We start from the raw sequence: 16,208 nt of genomic DNA, 5'->3' as shown, positions 1-16,208 counted from the left end.
ATGATCTGCCAAAATTTGTACTGGAATCCATTTAAGCAGCTTTACAACTTGTTTGAGGCAAAACAAACAAATAAACAAACAAAACAACAACAACAAAAAAAACAACCAAAGCTGTATTTAATAATTTGTCTCAAGACATTTATTTATCTCATAACCTCAATTCAACAAAACCAGGTTTAGGGCTTACCTTAGACAAGATAACATACTCTGCGTTAGGGATGCAGGTATAAATAACACACTTCCCCAAACATAAAGAATTCAAGGCCAATTAAGTCAAAGGGCTTTTAACTAAATTCTCCTTCTCAGTAGTGATTTTGTGTACAAAAAGACATATATTTTAGCAAAATACTAATGCCGAAAAGAGGAATTGAAACTCTTTCCAAATTAAGGCTATATTACAATCCTTGAGGATAGGACGTATGATTTAATCATATGTAGTTTTAACTTGAATTATGTGAACGCTACTTCCTACTCAAACATAACCGCCTTACCAGAATATGCACCCAACTAGCCAATTTCACAGTACTGTGAGCAACTCTGATTTAAATCACGGTTTTCAATTTATTTTAAGCAGCAGAGGCAGACCTACTCCCTTATAGTTTTTGAAACAAAACATTAATTAGAACTCTGACATGTCAAAAAGATAAAAAGCTTGTGCTCTGCCTTCTGAAATACCAAAGTTTTCCTTATCACGTCCCACGGGAACCTCTGAGCCGCCCCGTCAAGGTTCTGGGACTTTGAGGAACCCCGACGTGAGACCCACCTGGAAATCACGGTTCAGGACTTGGTGGGGCTATGCCTGCAGGTGACAGTAATCATTAGGGATAGCAGCAGGAGGCAGAGAAGGAAACAGGAAAACAGGGGGAAAAAAGCTGTTTTCCAAGCCAATCTCAAGTGAGGCATTTATTAGCAGAATCTCCACGAGATGCACACGAGCACGTATTTTGTTAACACACAGGTCTGGTCAGAGTCTTCACAAGGAACACTACTAGATCGTACCTCAACTGTGAACACCTATACATTAAATGCAAAACTTCTGAGGTCTTAAATTTTCAAGAGACAAATGTATTTCACTGTATATCTTGAATCAAATGCACTTTTCCTCACTTAGACACATAGGAACAATGACATTACTTAGGAAAAAATTTACCTCACCTTCCATCTGGGTTTACAGTCTTTAGGCCTCCAGTGACCTCCTGGCTCAATATCTAAATCCTTGGAGAAGAGTTGATGAATTTCATCAAAACTGATTTCACTTACATTGACATTGAGGAATCCCCCTAGAAGGTCAAACACGTGAAGAACTGTTTTAATATGGAGCAAGACAGACAACAGTCAGTAGGGTGACGGCATGACTTGGCTGCCAGGACAGTCCAGTGCACTCCTGTTACCACCACGGAACTGTTAGTACCACCCCCTCTCGGTTCTCATCCGGATGATACCTGATACGAGCACTCCACCGTCTTTGGTAAATAAGCCGAAGATAAATCAAATTGTTAATTATTTTTTGCTCTGAGTACTACAGTGAATATTTTACTATTCTTTGGGAAATGTTTGCATGTCATTATAAATTATCTTATTATTGTAATGTTACAATGTGTTCAAGTCTCTTAAAAGGACTTTTAGTTTCAACATAACGAACATAGGCAGCATGAGAGCACAGTACATAAGGGGGTTAATGAAGAAGTTAGATTGGCAGGGAGCTGCCGTATCCTACCTTCTGTGCACTAGGGACACTATGGAACTTCTCTGTGCCTCAGCTGCCTTCTCTGTAAAAGTAGATGGTGGCGCCTGCCTCTCCATGTGGCTGCATCCACTAGACAAAATAGTGCACATGAAGGATGAAGCGGCATGTCAGCCACAAAGGCACGCACTCAATATACGCTAGCTGCTATTACTCTCCTCTACTTCACTCACACTTCTTGAGAGAATTTGCAAACACAACTCAACGAATTTATATTTCTAGTACCTATGCAGTATCCCCTTGATAGGCAAAAGTGGAAAACTACAGGCTTTTAAGATGTTCCTGGCCTACTAGGCATTCGCTCTCTGAATTAACAAACATATTCCCGGAGGTGTTTTTACTAGTAGCTTCTCCGCTGTATACCACTGAAATAGGAATGACTCTTGGATGGAAAGCCATTCCATCCATCCACCTGTTCCATCTACCTGTTAACTCAATCAAAAACAGGACTAAGAACTTACAGAACTAAGTTCTGACTCACTCTTCATCTCATGAAATACATACCAACAAATGAGGTTTCCCACTTCAAGTCCTCTGAGCCTGAGTGGCCCTGATTCCATGTATACAACCCTCAGCTCCTCTTGGAGAGAGCCCTTCCCTTCCCATCCCTCCCTCCTCCTAAGTAGGCAGGAAGACCAGCAGCTTCCACTAAGCACAGAGGCAGGCCAAAGCGAAGTATTCTAAAATATAAATGTCTACAGTTCAGAGGGTAAGCTGGGAAAAAATGTGCCATCTTTTCACGTCTGCCAGTTCTCCTGACAATGTTCGTGGTATTTTACAACCAATCACCCAGCCTTTCGTGTGTCAAGAGTCACCTAAAGGAAAGAGTAACCTATGAACTTGCAGAGAAAGAGCAGGTCATGACGTGAGACTGACGAGCCCAAGTACAGTCTCCGTGGACAAACAGGGGATCTACCACCATAATCAAATAAAACTCACACAGATAAATCAGATGCACTCAGTGGTGTGCGTGACGGCTAAAATGATAGTCATTAGGCTAAATTACAGACAGTTCACAGAAGTCTCCGAAGCTTGGGGGACTCTTGATGGGGGTGACACCGATTTCTTTGTTGGTGCTCCAGCTTGACAGGGCCTGACCCGGCGGCCATCATCAGCACAGTCAGCAGCTCTCTCCAGTCTCTTTCCGTGTAGTTCTCATCTCAAACACGCGTGTGCTGGCAAATTAGGAAGCTAGCTATCTATCTCTCTTCTCCATGGGCAGGGCCTGCGGGGGCCACTGTTTTCCTCTCTAATGCTCCAGGCACCCTGAGTTCACCTCCCCTCCGACTGCCCCACCATGCACATTCCTCAGAGTCCCTTGGCAGCCTTCCCGTGGTGCTTACTGCTCTTGGCTCTGAAATCCTGATCTCTTACTGGCTGATGGCCGAAGACGACCCAGTGGCATGATGCTGCATGCCAGCAGTCACAGTGTTACTATTTGTGGGGGAAGGGGGTGGCGGGTAGAGGACAGGCCTCCAAGACAGGACTGCCACCACGGGGAACTGCCACCACGGGAATCTTCAGTTTCCACGGGGAAACTGAAAATGGGACCAGAGAGAGAGGAGGAAGAAGAAACGCACACTTAGTGTGATGGGGTGACGTGTGATGAGACCAACAAACTCTGATTTGCGGAGTTGCTGCTAAGGCATTTCAAGGTATGATAACCCTACTCACACCCTCCCAGAGGCCCAACATTTAGATAAGGACGTGACTTTAGGATTTCTGCCATAAATTCCCCCTTTGCTTTTCCCACCGCACCTTTTTAAATAATCACGTAGAATGAAGCCCACTAAAAAAGTTAAGCAACCTCTGCCCCAAACACCCTGAAAGTGACAGGTGCTGGCTCCCTGCCCCGTCTCCTGTTCACTCCACCACAGAGGCCTGTCCTTCTCCCAGCTCACTGCACTCCCTGGCGTCTGGGATCTGTAAGCGATTAAATCTTGTGACTCTACTTCCTTTATGGGGCTATATGAAACTAAGTTCAGTCAAAAGGACCCCATGGGTTTGGGTTTCACTTCCCCCAAGTGGGAGCGTGGATGCTGAGGGAGCTACCTGCCAATCCCAGGTGGCAGCAAGTCACCCTCTGGGTGTCCTTAATTCAGCACACCAGTCCTGTTTCTCAGCACAACTGGCAATGAGGAGACGACTGTGCGTGCGGCCTGTAGCCGTGCACGACGCCCCGGAGCTGCCAACGGCTTCCTAACACCCTCTGCCAGGCTCAGTCTCCCAGGGAGGGAGCCCGGCCGGCTGGCAGTCTGTGGCATGGCTGGGCACCGCTGTCTACTGCGGCGGTCAGACATGGCCACAGATCCCCCCCCCCAAACTGTGGCTGCTGTCAAAGTTAGACTGCCTGCAAAGACGACTGCCAGCAGGCCCCAGCTGAGGTACGAGTGCCGGCGAGGTAGCAGGTCTGGAGGAAGCTGGCAATACTCGCCTGCCAAAGTCCCAGCACCCGGCCAAGGTGAGCTGATAACCACGAACACCAGGGCTCGGCCTCCTTACCCCGTGCAGGGAGACGGGATGCGAGTGAGGTTCCAGGAGCAAGGAGAGTGCCCTTAGAGGAGGGACCCAGGGGGAGGCTGGCTGCTGTACCTACCATGTTGCTGGTTGGGACTGGGGTGCCGAGCTTGGCAAGCCAGCCAGGACCCACGGCAGAGGTGGTTCTCCGGGGGCAGCATGGCGCTCCGGGTGGCCAAGGCTGCCACATTCCTTGCTGTTGTCACAAATGATTCCCCAGCTACACGGGATATCAGGAGCCCCGGCCCTGGCCTGGTATAGCAAAACGAATTCTCACTGAAAGCAGGGGCCCTGAAAACATGGTAGCAGCTCCTCCCGTTTGCCCAGAGGAGGCTGAAAAACCACGAGACGCTTGCAGGACCCCTGCTCACATGGCTTGGGCTGCATCGAGCAGTGCGGCATATCGACGTGCCTCCGTAAGGCTGCTACTACGCTCTTGAGGCCTGGGACACAACAGCTCATGTCATGCTGGTGGGAGTAAGCCCCGACCACCGAGGGGGTTGGCTGGGATAACCTAGAACGGGAGGTGGCAGCACATGGGTCAGGGAAGAGGCCGCCTCCATCCCAGGTGTTCCCTGTTACTGTCTGTCCAACCAGAACATCCAACCACCAGGGTGAAACGAAAGAGGCAAGTAACTAAACAAGATAGAAATGCTAAGGTTTTCTAGAAAAATCTGCACATGGGGAGGGGGAGAAGGGTGCCAGTTGGCTCTCACAGGTCTTTTGAACCAGCTCCGAGCTATTGGTTATAGCACTTAAGATGCCTGCCCTAGCCATTTGGCCAAAGACCCCAAAATTCACAAGTTATACAAAAAACAGCAAACAAAAAAACACCCAAGGTAGTGAAGCCTTTTTTTATTAGAGACATCCTAGGGGAGACTCCGGACTTGTCAGCACAGCGACAGCACTCCCAAAGGAACTGAACTACCGACGAAGGAGATGATGACAAACAAGGGAAGAGACTCCCAGGAAGAGACCACTGCCACTAGCCTCTGGGGTCCAACAGGGATAAGGGGAAAGCAGTTCCGCCTCTCCTCACTTGGGTTTCCTTGGCTTGGCTCCAGGCCCATCCACCCATCACAGTTACTACAGCTCAGGTTCACTGGGAGCGGACAAGCCCAGATGAAGCTCCCTCCTCCCGTGGAAAACTGGGATGGCTCACTGGGCATGACGTGCTGACCATCATGCTGCCACAGACAATCCCCCGCCCCCCACACCCCTCACCACTTCCAACCCCGAAGGTGCCCTCGGGGCCAGAATCTAAGGAGTTCTTTTTTTTTTTTTCTTTAAAGATCTATTTATTTCTTTTTGAGAGACAGAGAGAGTACAAGCAGAGGGAGGGGCAGAGGGAGAGAAAGAAGGGAAGCAGACGCCCTGCTGAGCAGGGAGCCCAACTCACTGGATCCCATGACCTTGAGATCATGATCTGAGCCAAAACCAAGAGTTGGAGGCTTAACCGACCGAGCCACCCAGGCGCCCCTAAGGAGTTCTTCTTAAAGCTCCCCCACCCCCCAGTTATAAGGACAAAATGTTACAACTCACTATAGTGTCAGACACAGCACAACAGGCATTAAACCACAACAGCGCTGTAGCTAAACATGATAATTTTCCTGAGGCCAAACCCTGTTTGCCAGTGTGATGAGGGCGAGCAGCCCCTCTGCCCCTTCACGCAGGAACCCAACAGAAGCTCCTAGGAGACATAAGGGCTCCCAGGCCCCTTATTAGTCTCCCTCGATTCAGCTCCCTCCCACATATGATGACCAACAGGCCCCTCTGTATGGGCAGCTCTGGAGATCAGGGGTCTCTACTCCGAGACGGCTCAAATACGAGTCAGAAGCCTTTGCTCAGACGCTGTGGGCTCTTTGAAAGACCGCCAGCCCACTGTGAGAGCCAACGCCATCACCACTTAGAATGTCCCAGCCCTGGCAGCAGGATCTGGGGTCCCATACTCTGACCTCCAAGAGTAGAAGCTGCTAAGGCCACTGCCCTAGGGACCCAGCAGTTCCCCAGAGTCTATCTCTCCCCCGGGGGACAATCACTGATAGAGTTCTCTAATTATCCACTAGGACACATATAACAGACAGTCCTCCCATTTAAGCTCTCCAACAGTCATCCTATTTTTATAAAATAAGCAGAAATCAGAGCTCATATGGGGGCCACTAGGTAACATGCTAGGCATGTTACCAGGCTCAGGAAAGGCTGCTTCCCCAGTTAGGGGCCTACCAAGCTGATTTACTGACCCCGTCCCCAATGGACCGGCAAAAAGGCCCCCATGCCTCCCTGTGGCTTGCCGGGCTTCTCTCTACACTGCTCAAATGCTCTCAGGCAGGACGCTTTGCAGCACACGACGTGATACTTGGCAGGAGTGCCCCAGTGCCCTGTATAATCTCCCACACCTGCCCAAGCACCAACAGCACACGGATGAGAATGATCTCTGCCTCATCCCCAGGAGAACAACCCCCAGGGCCCAGCCATCCTGCAGGAACCTCCAACTTATCTTGGCTTCCCTGATGAAGCAGCTCGTGTCCACTGCAGGGGCAGTGCATCAGGGCCATCACACACATGTGGCTCTCTGTACGTGCACTTCTTCACTCGACCTCCAATGCATCTGCCTCCGTGCCAGCCCCCAGGAGTCCTGTCTAGTCATGGCATTGTACTTTCGTCTCCCTGGAGCTCCCCTTACAAATCACTGAACCCAACAACCCGCCCCCATCTCTCTGCCCCCTCACGTCAAAACCAGGCAGAATCTAGCCGCATTATATGGAGCCGAGGTCTGCTGCCCTCCCTCGCTGGAACTGGGCTTGGGACCACCGCATGGGGCACACAACGATTTATGAAAACAAATACCAACCTGTCAACCGCCCTGCCGAACACATGAGGCTGTGACACCGAAGACCAGCCCTCACACAACAACAGGATTCTCTAACACAGACAGTTCTGGATAACCATTCCGTTTTAGATGACCTACTGGCCAGGGAAGGGGCTGTGTGTGCTGGCAAGGCCCCACCTGCTGCGTGTATATTAAATAATTCTGGAAAGCTTCAGACAAATTTACAAATGATGGCCCAACAGGTACAAAGTATTCCATAATCTCACCCAAGTGTTTCATCAAATACTTATTTTAACCTTATCCAGGGGTGTTGGTTTATTTTCTTGGCTAGACCCCAACAAATGGGGAGGGTGGTTATGGACAGCATTTCAAATTGTTTGTCTACTGGGACTGTTGACTGGCGTATTTGCTTTGCTCAAGTGTTTTATGAACTGAGTGACCAAAACCCTGACAGTGGTTAATCTCTACTGTCCAGATAGTGCCTATGATTTTCCCTAAAGATTAATGCCTGGGCATCACTGGGTCAACTCTGATGAAAAAAACAACTATTGTTCTTCTGAAAAGCAGCTCTGTTTTTCTGAATTGTTGCCTACGCATTTCAAAGAATGATAACCCTAGTCATACCCAGAAACTGGACACTTAGATAAGGACTTGAGTTTAGGATTTCCACTAAAAATTTCTGCTTTGCTTTTGCCAGGGCACCTTTTAAAATTACCACTTAGAATGATGCCCACAAAAAATTTAAGTGACCTCTGCCCCAAGCACCCTGAAAGTGATAGGTGCTGGCTCCCCGCTCTCCTTCTCACTCTACCTGAAACAGAGGACTGCCCTTCCCCCAGCTCACTGCGCCCCCTTGCTTCTGGGATCTGTTAAGTAATTGAATCTTGTGACTGCTTCCTTTGTGGGGTTATACTGAAACTGTAAGTTCAGTCAAAAGGACCCCATGGGTTTGGGTTTCACTCCCAAAGTGGGAGCGTGGATGCTGAGGGAGCTTCCTGCCAATCCCAGGTAGGTGGCTTGTGCCCTTCACTCAGCAGGTCATAATCTGTATATTCTTAATACACCAGCTCCAGCATCTCAACACATGATATTGAGGAAAAGACCCCAATGCACAGAAAGTGAAGGGAAAGGGGGCATATTATAGAGAATGGCCAGGAAGAGGCACTGTGCAGACGAACTACTCGTAATGTGGTTTCCAAGCAAACCTCAGGAGAAAAAAACCTCTCAAAATGAGCCTGTGGTCAGGAAGGACCACAAGTCCTCCCTGACCACTACACCCACTGAAGCTACTTTCACCTCCTTTACATACTGGATGTCCCCTTCAGGTGCCACTCAAAGAAGCACTCCAGTGCACTGATACCAAGAGAGGCACATCTCTCTTTACTTGTGGAGAAGTAAGCAATCAGCCAGGCTTTATTTCATTTGTTGAGATTTCAAGGGCAACTGGAGAGGAAGGACCCACTGAGCTCCACAGAGAACCCCCAATCTTCATGTCGCACCTGTGCTAATCTGAGCTCTTCCAATGAGAATGTGTGCTCATTCCCCAATTAGAAATTAAAAGGTCAAAAAATAAATATATTTGCTGAAATCAATGTATCTAGTAGTTTCATCAGCACATAAATAACATAATTTATCAAATCTTGATTTTCACCATTCTGAAGGTAGAACTAGGGTTAGAAAGGAAAGATCTGGGCCTCAGCTGGGATCAAGTGGAAGAATGAAATCGAGTGTAAGCTACCCATTAGTCCTGCCAAATAAGCCTGCACACCAAACTATTTATTTTATGTGTGAGAAAAACATGGTTGCATCATTGGTTATATATGACATTTATTATAACTTCTTAATGCTGAATTAGCAAGACATGCAATAATGCCACACAGTTTGGAAACCTAAATGGGTCTGGGGTCCATTACGTATGTGCAGGCCCAAACCACAGGCTCACGGTAGTGTGCACCGTATGGTACTGCATTACATGACTTAGGATACTACTTCTTCTATTAAAATGTAATCCTTGGATGCCTGGGTGGCTCAGTTGATTAAGTGACTGCCTTCAGCTCAGGTCATGACCCTGGAGTCCCAGGACCAAGTCCTGCATCGGGCTCCTTGCTCTGAGGGGAGTCTGCTTCTCCCTCTGACCCTCCCTGATCTCATGCTCTCTCTCTCAAAAAAATAAATAAATAAATAAATAAAATAAAATAAAATAAAATAAAATTCTTAAAAGAATAGTCAATACATATGAATTACCTACATTTACATTTTTTTTAACATTTCAAGTAAAATTTAAGGCATATATTATCTGTAGCCAGGGAGTTGTTTTCCCTATAAATCAACATCTTTCCATGACTCCTTCACTCGGCTTAGGGCCTATTATCTATTTCTTGGTATCTAAAGCCTAATTCTGGATACTCTGGCTTTTTATCACCACTTCAAATGCACACAGCCCAATGATCTGATGACAGTGTTGAGAAAGACCTGAATTTCCTGAAGAAATATCCCATCAGGTTAATTCCACCCCAAAGTCAAAATATGATTTTTATGGTAAGAGAGCCCATTGTCTCCTCTACCCTCTGGACGGCTGCCTGAACACAGCTCAAGGCCATTTGGTTACATCAGTCATCTTGTCCCCAGTCACCCACTGCCCCCTTTGGAAACAACACCAGAAACTGCCAATTCCCAATGGGGAATTACTTGGGCTTCTCAACTTCTGGAATTTTTAAAAAAAGATTTTATTTATTTACTTGAGAGAGAGAGAGAGAGAACAAGCAATGGAGAGGGGCGGGGGGCGCGGGGAGAGAAGCAGACTACCCACCAAGCAGGAAGGCCAATGTAGGGCTTGAACCTGGGACCCATAGATCATGACCTGAACTGAAGGCAGATGCTTAACCAACTGAGCCACCCAGGCACCCAAAACTCTGGAATTTTATGTCTGTTTACACAAGTAATTTCTTACTCAACTACTCCTAAAGTAACCAAATTTAAGAATTCTTTTTTTAAAAAAGATTTTATTTATTTATTTATTTGGAAAGCATGCAAGCAGGGAGAGGTTCAGAGAGGAAGGAAGAGAGAGAATCTCAAGCAGACCCCTCACTGAACATGGAGTCCAATGCAGGGCTCGATCTCACGACCCTGAGATCATGACCTGAAACCAAGTGTCGGACACTTAACACCACTCATGGACCCCCCCAAATCTAAGTATTCTAAACACAGAGTGGTTTTTAGCCCCACATGACCAATGCCTGGACACTAGATGGATGAATGAGCAAACGAATGAATGAATGGGTAAGAAGGGTAAAGGGACCATTTCCAAATTCTGTCTCATCTCTCTTTCTTCGGCTTCCTTTCAACCTGTGCTTCCACCCACTGGCTCCATCAAGTGCTAAAATATGCCTATAAGACATTTGTGCAAAAGATGCCCCCAAGTAGATGACCCAAAATAACAGTTTCCAGCCAGCCCAAGTTCTCATCCCCTGATCCTGCCCACACCGTTCTTAACACCTGACTTCCTCCCTTGTTTATGGTTTTCTCCTGCTTTACTCTGAATGACTAACTAAAACCTGATTTTTGTCCCCACCCAGGCCTTCTAACCACCCAATAGGCCCTTGTTTCAGCCCAGAAGTTCTCACAGCCTTTATCACATTCTTCCAAATGATTTTCCTAGTCTTTGACTGTTAAGAAGATGCCAACCTCCTCTACTGTCACAGTCCACAACTATTACTTATTTCCTCAACTCTGACCACGCACTCATTTATGTTTTAGCATCCTGATATAAGGATATACCCTATAATGTGTGCATTTAATGCATTGCTTCTTCCTTGTTCCCAAAAAGCCATTATAAAATTAATGGTGTGCCTTGTCAGGAAAATGTGATATATCAAAAAAAAAAAAAAAAAAAAAAAGAAAGAAAGAAAGAAAAGAAAATACAGTATGTCATATATTCCTCCTGTGATTTCAAATGTATTTTCTGGAACCATTTCACTACCAAGAAATTTCCATGTGTAGCACCTCAGTGTTTTTTCTAGAATATCTCCCCACTCTTCATCTTAAATGAACAATTATTCTTCCTTTCAAACTGTGCTAAGTGCTCACTTTTCTAGGTCTACCATCTTGGGAGTCAGGGATAAAAGAACATATTCCACAGACTTATAGCTACAATTTACAAAAAAAAAAAAAAAGTTTACTTTGTTCTTTCATAAATTCACCTCCTTTCACGTTTATGATTGTTAATCATACCACCTTTTAATATCCAGCCTTGTTTACAGAGAGGGAGGTACTCTCCCTTCCCTGTCCATCAACCCAGATCTGTATTCACCCCCTAAGCATCACGGTCACCTAGAATGACGGGCAGCATCAGAGCTGAAAGCCAGTCAGCTCTGGCTTCAAATTCTCTCTGCTACATCCTCATTTTCCCCATCTAGCTGGCTTCTAATAAGCTCACTAAATTTGGTGGTATGGCTAAGAATCAGCAGGCATGGCTGTTTAGAATGAGGGTTACTGGCCCCGTTCTCAAAGCTCCTGTGTCAGTAGACACCCCTGTGAACACATTTCAAGTGTCTGAACAGCCCACCACCGAGTCCTGCCTTCCAGAGGAAGAAGCTAGAACCCACTCGCCCATCCTCTCTAGCAGGCAGGAGCAGTCATGTGACCAACCGCACCAGCAGGAGCATTTAAAGCAGAAGACAACACCATGAGGACATGGGCACTTTACAAAACTACCTACTGGTAAAAGCAGTGCCAGAAGCTTCCAGTTTGGGGTGGGGGGCACTCTGGTCTCCAGACCTGAGCACCCTGGGGGAAACTGCGGCCTCTGCCGAGTGAAAGCGAGAGATGCTTCAGCAGGAGTCTAGGTCTCATCACAGCTATTCAGCCTCTAACCCTAACTCTTTGCCACCCAGGCTTTCTGAGGACTGCCTGGGATGTCTCCACAGATTCCCTTTCTCCTTAAACCAAGCCAAACTATATTCTGGGGTGTGCAGCCAAAAAACCTGACCTTCCCTAGGGATCGGGGTTTGACTTAAAGGCTTACATTTTTAACCAGTATCCCAAGCTGATTCTAGTGCAGATGATCCCTGGACCACACTCAGAGAAACTCTGAGCTCTACCCCATCACAGCCATTTGTAAGGAGCTGAATATGTGTGCCTCTAAAATTCGTATGTCAAAATCCTAACCCTCAACATGTTGGTATTAGGAAGGCGATTAGGTCATGAAGACAAAGTCTTCATAAATAGAGTCAGGAGTCTTATAAAAAAGATCCCAAAGACATCCCTCGCCCTTTCCACCACATGGGGACACAGTAAGAAGATGGCCATCTGTGAACCAAGAATCAGGTCCTCACCAGACACTGAACCTGCTATAGCACTTTAATTTTAACACTTCTGGGCTCCAAGGCTGTGAAATAAATACTTATTGTTTAAGCCATCCAGTCTATGGTATTTTTGTTTTAGCAGCCCAAATAGACTAAGCCACTCCTATTCACTCACAAATACTCTTACTTGCCCCCACTTCCTGACCTGACACACCTGATCAATAACTGTCCATGCTTGAATCCTCTACCCAATAAATACCACTAAAGAAAATCACATAAGCATACAAATCTCATCCTTAGTAATAGTACTTAATACACTGCCTTGAACATAGTAAGCTTTCAACAAAAACAAGCGTCACAATATTTGTGCATTTTGACCCCCCAGGGAAGGTGAGGGGCTCTTTTGGCTAGCCTGTTAGTCACCTTTAACTTGTGGTTAGCTGGCTCCACTTTTCATTCCCTACAACAACTTTTTAAATATTTACTTCTACCTTTCACACTGCTCAGTCCTAGATCAACCTCTTAGATATATGTGGCCTCCCACTTTATTAGGAACACAGAAGCAACTGGCATGAACCCCCTTAGCTTTCTCCACCTCATCTCCAAATGAACTGTCTTCTTGCCTCAGGGGAGAAGTGGTCCTACTTTCCAAGGCTAATTTCTGGACCTGAGCATATTTCTGTTTCCTATACATTTCTCCAGAATCTAGCTCTGTGGATACCTCCCTTCTGCTCCCTTCTACTTCCCATCTCCTGTCTTTCTGTAATGCCTAAAACTCGTTCACGTCCACATCTTCCCCAAGAGTTCTTCCCTTGCCCCCACCTTCTCCTGATACCTTACCTTCCTCTCTTTCCCTTTCTCTCTTTTTTTTTTTTAAACTGACTGGTTTTTACACACCTCTGCATCACTTCTCCAGACAGTATATGTTGCCTCTTACCCGACCCCTCTACTGACACTATGCTGGCAGTGGTCCCCACTTTCTTCTTGCTCAATTCGATGGCTCCTCACAGGTCCTCCTCCCACCTGCTCTGAGGTATGTCACAAGACAGAACACTTTCTCCTTGAAACTCTCTTCTCGTTAGCTTCTGGGACACTGCTTTGTGACCAACTGTTTCCCTTCATCTGAAGATGCCCCCTTACTCCCACAAGTGCTGGTGTTCTCCAGAGACCCACTCTTAGCATCGGTCTCACTTCCTCTATTTCCAGCCTGGATCTCTCTGATGAAATTCAGACCCCAGATCAACTCTTCCGAACTTTAAACAGAACGGGCCCAACACTAACTTCCTCATTAACGTCAAATGTTTTGTTTATCCTGTATTACTTGTTTCCGTGAATAGTCGCCAGGTCAGAAAATGCTCATGAACCCTGATCCCCTAGTTGGTCACTACATCCGGCCAGTGGTGCCCCGGAGTTCTCTCTGGTGCCCCATCCTCTCTCCGATGCCACGGTTTCAGCACATGCTCTTGTCATTCCTCTTGGCCCCCTCAGAAAGCTTTCAGATTCTAGTGTTTCCCCGTTCTCATCCATTTTTCAATTTCTCATCAGAATAATCTTTCTGAATACCATCTTAGTCATATTATTCATCTGCTGAAAGCAATGGTTTTTGTTTGTTTGTGTTTTATCCTTTTTTGCCCCAATCCTTTGAAAACTGCACGCTCACCCTCCAGATATGCACAGAGGCCATAACTCAAACCTTGGCATATAGGCTCAGGGGCTCTGCTCCATCTGAGGCCTATCTCATGGATGCCCAGGGATTCATGGAACCCACACGGCCCTCAGGCCCCTCACATCCCTGTCCAGCCTCAATTCCCACACGCCCCACCACACACCTACCCTGGTCACAGCAGACCACCCTCTGTTCTTGAAACACAGAACCCTTGGTGTTCTGACCCTGTTACCTCAGCTGCCTACTGAACAATCTTGCAAGACCCAATTATAACATCCCCTCTCACTGACGTCTCCCTCCTTCTAGAATGAACCACTGAATCCTTCCATCACACAATAAACCATTCATAGCAATGAGCACACTGCCTTCCTCTGAGCATGTTACCTGCTCTAGCTGGTTGGACACGGGATCATATCCAGCTTTGTTTCTCCTCTGCCTGTCCCTGTGAACAGCCCAGGAACACTACATGTGGTTTACTCTAAAACGGCTCCCATCTCCCTTTTTACAAAAACACATGCATGATGGTTTGTCACCCTAAGCAGTCTTTGAGCTTCTTTTAGGTGTGTTTGTTTACCTTCTCCTTCTTTGCTGATTTTCAATTGAATTATTTAAATTCATCTAAAAAATTATTGCATCTCAAAACTATTGCAATTATCAGGTTTAAACCCTAAAGGGAACTATTCCACAAACAGTGAGGACAAAATAGATGAAAGTTGCTACAAATGTATTCTATTTGAATTAAGGATTAAAAGACAAGAAAACTCCAGATAAGTCTACCTTCACACTGCAAAGTATACAAATGACATTTTCTAGCTCTCCTTTACTCAGAAAAATCAAAACATTCACATTAAGCACTTACTATTTTTAACCTCTAGATAAAGTGAAATTTCTACTTTACTTCGTTAGCATGGAAGTCTCACATAAATTTTAAAAAGCTAAAAGTGGACTAAGCCCTCTGGAGAATCTATAAATACTAACACTGACAAAGAAGTCATTCATATTGTATAAATAACACACATTAAAATAGATTTTAGAGTGTAACTGATTGAAGGTAAAATATTGCTGAAATCTGTGAAATCGATTTTATCTGAATTCCAATTGGAAAAGTTCCAACTTTATCTTTATGGCAATCCAGTGCTCTAGTCCCATTGTTACATTAGAGAAAAATTAAAAAAAAAAAAAAAGAAAGAAGTTATAGCCAGATAATCAAATACCAATTTTAAGCCCTCACTTCGCTTTTGGTGAATACAGGAAAATTAAGTATCATTCATACATGGACAGTTTTCATCAAAGGATATCTTCTTCCTACACAGACTTCCTTTAACTATTATTTAGAGAGGTATTGTATTCAATTATTTTGTACCACATTTTAATAAGATTTTACACGTGGGTATTTTAGTATGCTGTTCTCTATTATGGATGAGAAATAATCCTGTTAATTTAAAGTAAATTAGGGATGCACAGCTAAGTATAGAACACCTTAACTCTACCCATTTCTCCCAGGTTTCTCATTCCCTTGGTCATTACAAATTCTGGCTCCCTCAAAGCTGTGAGAAAGAAAGGAAATATCAAACTAATATCTATCAAGCTTCAAGCATTGCACCTCTTTGTATCCTTGCAACACTGTGAAATTGATATTATAGTCCCATATTTTCTAGACAGGTAAAGCGAGGCTCCACTTTGCAGAGGTCACATGACTAAGTGAAGGGGTTCCACTGCATGGCCCATGCAAGGCCCTCTTGGAAAAAGTCTCATTACATTGGCTGTACCCACAGCCCCTTTCTAAGTAGTTTCTGGTATGTGGCCTATTTTCTACTTGGACATGGGGCTGGTGCCGGACCCAAAGCCAGCAACCCACGAGGAGGCCTTCTGTGAAAAGGTGGCTAGCCAAAAGAGCGTGATCCTCTTCTGTGATGAACACAAGACTGACAGAAGCAGTGATGAACACAAGACTGAACAGTAGCACCAGCACTTTGGAAGAAAGGCAGTGCCTAGCAGCCTTGACACAATCTCTCAAGCACTAGGACAGGAGCAATTACGAGTTATGGGCCTGGAGGAGGACAGGGCTAGTAGGAAGGCCTGGCAGGCAGATGCTTTTAAACAGAGTTTAATTAGTACCCATAAAGCAGTAATTAAGAAAATGGCAAC

General features: G+C 45.8%; 1 protein-coding gene across 3 annotated transcripts in view; it reads right to left on the bottom strand.

Annotated features, from left to right (window-relative positions):
• The window catches only part of B4GALT6 (beta-1,4-galactosyltransferase 6), a 67,878-nt gene that overhangs the window by 19,697 nt on the left and 31,973 nt on the right, over positions 1-16,208 (bottom strand). For 2 of the 3 annotated variants that reach the window (XM_032859694.1, XM_032859695.1), the window contains one exon: positions 1,156-1,280. The exons of the other annotated variant lie outside the window; for it this stretch is intronic. In XM_032859694.1, the coding sequence (XP_032715585.1) occupies positions 1,156-1,280 (125 nt within the window). The remainder of the gene's footprint in view (positions 1-1,155; positions 1,281-16,208) is intronic. 3 annotated transcript variants of the gene reach the window in all.

Source organism: Lontra canadensis, unplaced genomic scaffold, assembly GCF_010015895.1.
Source record: "Lontra canadensis isolate GAN:19392208 unplaced genomic scaffold, GSC_riverotter_1.0 scaffold17, whole genome shotgun sequence".
Lineage (NCBI taxonomy): Eukaryota > Metazoa > Chordata > Mammalia > Carnivora > Mustelidae > Lontra > Lontra canadensis.
Note: the sequence above shows the minus strand (reverse complement) of the source record. Positions and strands in the feature narration are given on the sequence as shown.